This window comes from Colletotrichum orchidophilum (genome assembly GCF_001831195.1).
Source record: "Colletotrichum orchidophilum strain IMI 309357 chromosome Unknown Scaffold_1.1, whole genome shotgun sequence".
NCBI lineage: Eukaryota > Fungi > Ascomycota > Sordariomycetes > Glomerellales > Glomerellaceae > Colletotrichum > Colletotrichum orchidophilum.
Window position 1 is genome coordinate 838030 of NW_019172957.1, and position 6000 is coordinate 844029.

Below are 6000 nucleotides of genomic sequence, written 5' to 3' on the forward strand. Positions count from 1 at the left end.
CGCGTCGTGATGGTTCATGCGCTGGAAATTGCCGAGTGGGTTCTGCGCCGTTACCAGCCGCTGACAGCCGAGCGGCAGCCGGCTCAGCTGCCACCGGGTGGCAAAAGATACCTCCACAATGGCCCCACATATTAATGTTTGGAGCTTCTTTTCCATGCGCTTTCTTTCCATTGATAGCTGTCAAAGCTCCAAGCTCGATATATCAAATCGATGGACGCTGTCGCCAGCTTGACAACCTATCACTTGTGCCACAACGGTCTGCCTACTCGCAAGAATTTAGATACAAGTCTATATTGGGGACTCTCTCTCACCGACGATGCTACCGCAGAAGCGGCCCAATATCCAATGCAAGTCTCAGCCTGTCTTCGGCTCCCGGGAATACTGCAGATGGCCAGCTGGAAAACTGCCATTGCATAGCAGCTCACGATAAGGGTGTCGCGTTAGCTCCTATTATTGATTCAATGATAGAGAGACGCTCCAGAAAGCTTTGATTTTGGTGAACGTTGCTCCCGCGCCTGAAGCGGCTTCCCTTCACAGCAAAGCTGGACGGTCCAGCAACATGACGGGCCAAGACCGCTCATGAAAGTCCCAATGGTCTTTGAATTTCGAACAAGCTGTTGCTCATCTTGGAAGAACATGAGTTAAATTCTTGTGTAATATACAAAGTCGAGCCTACGGAGCTGCTTCGGTATAGCAAGTATTTTGGCAGAGGTGAACACCAGCTTTGGAGGTTCGGCACCAAGACTTCACGATTGAAGACATTCCCTTGTTCCGCAGCTCTCCGCTGAAAAACGTTCCAACCAGACTGGAGAATAATTTCAAAGTATGGTCGCGTTGCACTCACAGAAATAGAACGTCTTACTTGCCGGGCGGCGGTGCAGGGAGGGAGGAGACGTTTGGTGGCTGGTATGAGAAAACTTACGACATGATGGGTATGTGGACTGACAGGAATAAAATATAGGACAACTCTGGCAGCTTGCACAAAGTCTTCGGCAGCTGCGGGTCGATCCTAGCTGCACGAATGTCTGCTCGGTGGACAACGCGAGTGGTTCTCGCTTGCCGCACTCTCGTTAGAACCACAAGTCAGAGGTGCACATATCCGCCGATTTCCATTCTCGGGCAAATCATTGGGCACAGAGAGACAATCTTAGATGGGCAGATGGGGGCCAAGGACATTTCAAATGTCTTTCCTATTGCGAATTGAATCAGCTTTGGGTAAGGCTATGCTACCGACGACCTGTTCGAGACGACGAGGTTTCGTTTCTTTTGCAGTGCGAAGAATTGCAGAGAAGACGGTCGGCTTATTTTGCCGTGGCACGCCAACCAGTGTTGGCAACCCTCGGGAGTTCGCCGTCGATTGTTTACAATAGGTGCATGCAGGAATGCGAGTGCATTGCAGAGGAACCTCGAGGCTCGGGAAGAGGAGTGCGGAGAGAGGAAATCGAACGAGATCTCGTCGAAATTGATCAAAATTTTGATCTTCTTGATAAGGAAACAAACCCTCCGCACAAGTGGCGGGCGGTGCCGTGCCTATAGATGCAGATGCGGTCGCGTATTGCAGGGCGAGTGCCAACCAGAGGAAACAGAGGATGAGGCCACAAACAGGTCGATGGCAATTCGCTTGAGCGCCTAATTTAATCACAATTCGACACCGTCGGGCCGCCCCCCACAACCCTTCTTTTTTTGTTTTGTTTTTGTTCTCCTTGCAGATACATCGATGTTGTATCGCCTAACGGGCAATGAGGAAAAGAATTGGGGAATCCAATACTGCATGGGAAAGGGGGACGAGAAACCCCGCTCGTGGAGGTGAGACAGTGCTTCGTCCACGTTCGTTCATCATGGCCTGATCATCTGCAGATTTAGGGTGGCAGCGAGATGCAAGCATCCATGCCCACAACCGACGTAAGAAAACTACGGCTTTCGGTGGCGGCGCACCTGGAGTAAAGCTGCAGCGAGTGCTGGTAATTGTTGCAACTTGAAGTAGGCAGAACACCGTGAACACAAGTGTACACCCCCAGGCTCGAGGCAGTGTTTCTTGAAGTTGCTTTGTTTGTTATTGTTTGTTTCTGTGTCTTCTATGAGATATCTAATGCATCCTCTATATCTCTAGAGCCAGATGTGGTATCATCTTTCCGTCATCCTCCACTATCCCCAACCTGTGCTGCCGCACCAATGTGTACACTGTTACGCATCGTCCCCAACTGCATATCCGTCCTTCATTCACTTTGTGTTGTTGAAGCGGTCGATGCCGTTCTTAATACGCTTGTCGAGGCCCTTTGCCATCCTCTCGAGGGGTAGCCTGTTGTCGATGCGCCGGACCATGTTGGAGACGGGTGGCTCGACGCGCTTGATGCCCCTCTCTGCGGCGGGTGTGAAGTAGGAGAGGTTGCGCTCCCAGCGGGGAGCCCACTTTGTCGTCTGAGAGGCGAGACGCTGCTCGGCGCCGGGGAGCATGAGGTAAATAGGGAGGAAGGCGCCAACGGTGGCGACACCGTAGCAGAGGGTCTCGGTGGACTTTGCGGCGGGAATACGGGGAGCCATTTTGTGTATTTGTGTCTATGTGATATGTGTATTTGGATTGTTTTGTATGTGATGAGAGGGAGCGGTTGAGTCGACCTTGATAACTGGTGATGCAAATGCCTTTATGGATGTAGTTGACTTGAATATGAATCCTTTCTCCAAGCTTATGATGGCTGGATGGACGAGCTTGATAGAGATGAGATGATTCGATGGGATAGGAAGAGAAGTCACACAACACCAATATTCAAGAATAAGGAGGCAGACGTCTGCTTCTTAAAGGGATATCTGGCTCCAGGGGCACTCCGTCGACGTTGGTTGCCCGTCCTGAGCGTGCGGGGTAAGACAGATCATCACGCGTGACTGAACCATCCATACATCGCCGTCACAGCCCAAGGCCAGATGAAAGGGGTGTGTGTTTGGGGGGTATGGCCCGGATGGGGGATGAGGAGGAGTTTTGACTGGTGCAAGGGTGTGGGTGCCTTCAGGACCTCAAGGCGAGGGAGACCATACCAAGGGAAGAGAAGCGCACAAGCACTGGCGCCGAGTTACTTTGGTGCCCCGTGGGTGAAAGAGGGAGCAACGAGAGAATGAGAAGGAGGAGGGGAGACTGAGAGGGAGTGAATGGTAGGCCAGCCGCCTGGTGCAACGCTGCGACGTGGAGGGTGGGCAGATTAGTGACGCAAGCATGGGCTGGTATCGCATTGAACGGAGACAATCCAGAGACTATCCTCTGGCAGCAACATCCAAGTAGAAGCAGAATGGTGGTCCTCATAACATGCCACATGAGAAACAGACGAGCAGTTTGTGTCTGGCCACATGGAGACGAGTCAAGGCATTCAGGCGCGATGGAGGAACGGATTAGAAAGGTTGTAGAGACGTGAATGAGATGAAAAGACGAGACAGAAGAATGGGATACCCTGACCGACTGTGCCGCGGTTTCCCCAGACTCAGCAAACAATAGACCTCGACTCTGCTGAAGACGGAAGAGAGGGCATGAGGCCACCCCACACGAACCATCCAGGCCCAGCCATGTTTGACTCTTTTGTCTGTGTCCTGCGTCCTGCTCCCTGACTTTCCATCTTCACATCCTACTCCGAGGCCCAAGCACTCGACTGTGCATGAACGACAGTCTGCCAGAACAAGCAGCAGCGAGGTGCCGGACAGCGTCCCTGGCCGCTCACCTGCCTGCACACCGACGACGGTACGGATAGCGGAGACCTACAAGGGGGGCCAGGCAATACTCCACTGAACCTGGAAATATGAGCACACTGGAGACGGGAAGGGAGAGAGGGAAAGAGGAGCAACTGGAGGAGGGGGACGAATGGGGGGAAAGGGAATTGAAGCAGACGGGAAGCGTGTTGTGGGGCGAATGGGGTCCAAGAAGTGGGGACACACTCCGAACCCACTTCCCCAGACGCTGTAATTCCGGGGAAAGGCAGCGCTAAACCCTTCGACGCGATGACCAAGCACCGAAACCCCTCCCTTCTAGTGCACTTCAGGCTCTCAGCGTCCCCTTTTGCGCCTTTGGCCCCCCAGTGGGCACGATACCCGTCGGCAACCAGCACATCACGGTCGGTCCACCCTGCAGAATCGCCTCCTCGACGACCACCGTCGCAATTGCTCCCAATTGCAGCAGAAACCACTGAGAGCTTCGAGGGATTTCTCTTGATTTGTCGAATGTCTTCTATATTGCCGTTGCATGATACCAATTGACCTGATTCTTTATGGACTAGAAATGGCAGTCAAGGGCTGCGACGCCAGGCACACGATCAACACCAAGAAAAGCCCACGAGCCGGAGCTGTGACGGGAATGTCTGGCGGGAAGGGTCGGTACTTGGTGCAAGGTACCCGATAGTGGACCCGGGTGAGCACTGGTACTTCCGGAAATGTAGCCCCTCCGTCCCGTCCTCTGCATCTTTCGAATAAGTACGGCTGGCACGCCCCCAGCCCCTCGCACCGAATCGGGTCAAGCGGCACAGTCTCTTCTTGCCCTCCCTGCCAGCCTGGGGAAGCTCCGCTCACGATGGCCAAAAAGGTTTGGGCTACGCGGATGCGATAAGCCAATCCAATCTGCCCCCTCCCATTGCGATTTCTTGCATGTGATGCTGAGTGCCTGGCGACTTGGGTGTCGATGCCTCACCAACATGTCTTATGAGTCTGGTTCCAACGGCATGTCTCGTAATTGCTCACATTAGTGTCACAGGTTACACCGATTAGCTTACTTTCAGACCATTGTTTTTCCACATAAATTTCTATTTAATGGCAGCGAAAGCCGCCTCCCAGTGTTTTACGGCCCAGACTTCTCAGAGACCAGTCTGAGAAGCCAGCGTCGAGCTCGACCAGTCTAACCATGAAAGCCCAAAACAAGCTACATACAAGGGATAAAAAGGCATGAGAACAAAGAGAAAAAACAATATTCCTCCTCAGGGTATCCGGCGGAAAATCGACGTCGCACTCCTCATCGTTTCAGAAAACCTGCCGCCTACCCTAACGTAGGCATGCAAATGAAGGTCCCGGGCCGCAACTTATCGCAATCCAGGCCCTCGTTGGCCTTGATCAGATCGTCAATAGTCATCTTTTGGCCCTCGGCAATGGCCCAGCACGTATTCCCGACCTCGATCTTGTACGGCACCGCCTGGGCCCCGCACTTCGGCACGGCGACCTGCTCCTCGGCCGTCGGCGTGCGGTAGAGCCACCACGTGAGGACGAGCAGGAACAGACCGATGAGCACGAAGAAGTTGAGAAGCGGCTTCATCTCCTGCCTCCACCCCTTTCTCTCGTTCCACAGCTGCTGCGGCCGTCGACTGAGCCCGGATCCCGATCCCCCCGGCATGAAGGGCTCGGCTTCCTCGGTGGCCACGGCGCCGGCGGACGAAGCGCCTGAGACCTGCGTGAGTTGCCCGTATTGAGCGCCGGGCGCGCCTTCCCAGTAGCTTCCGTCCGAGTCCTGGTAGGTGTAGACTTGGGTGTCGGCGTCGTAGCCCACGCGGCGCATGCCGTGCGGGAGACGTTCCTCGTCCGTGTCGAGATGGGAGAAGCGTGACATTTTGGAAGGACGTGTGTGGTGAAGGTTCAAGATGTTGGAAGGCAGACCGGATTGTCGGATTGGCAGGGGATTAATAAGAAAGTATATACTGGCGTGACTGGGTAGTATTTAGAGCGGTCCAACGTCGGTTCGGTCGGGAAAAAAGGAAAGGAATAGATAATAATACGGAATTGGACGGCGGCAAAAGCAAACAGACAGTGGGATGATGGAGGTAGCTCAGGGGCTGATGATCTATTTGAGGCTGTGCACACCGCGTCATTGTCGCTTACCTTATTCATCAGGGTCTGAATGCGGCGCCAAGCTGCCCCGCAAACTGGGCCGTGCACTTTCCCGTATTTGCGTGTCAACCAAAAGCTTATCGTGTGTGCTGAAATGCCCTCGTTCGGATAAGATTGCTGTCAATGATGAGCCTTTCTTTTTTTTTTTTTTTTTTT

The 6000-nt window shown here is 53.6% G+C and overlaps 2 protein-coding genes across 2 annotated transcripts; both read right to left on the minus strand.

Annotated features, from left to right (window-relative positions):
* Positions 1-2220: 2220 nt before the first annotated feature.
* On the minus strand, positions 2221-2541 carry CORC01_00168 (uncharacterized protein; the record flags this gene model as incomplete). Its single annotated transcript, XM_022611826.1, has 1 exon — positions 2221-2541. One exon carries the CDS (start codon positions 2539-2541, stop codon positions 2221-2223), a length of 321 nt encoding a protein of 106 aa, XP_022481831.1.
* Positions 2542-5002: 2461 nt separating this feature from the next.
* Positions 5003-5566, minus strand: CORC01_00169 (LysM domain-containing protein; the record flags this gene model as incomplete). Its single annotated transcript, XM_022611827.1, has 1 exon — positions 5003-5566. One exon carries the CDS (start codon positions 5564-5566, stop codon positions 5003-5005), a length of 564 nt encoding a protein of 187 aa, XP_022481832.1.
* Between the last annotated feature and the right edge of the window lie 434 nt (positions 5567-6000).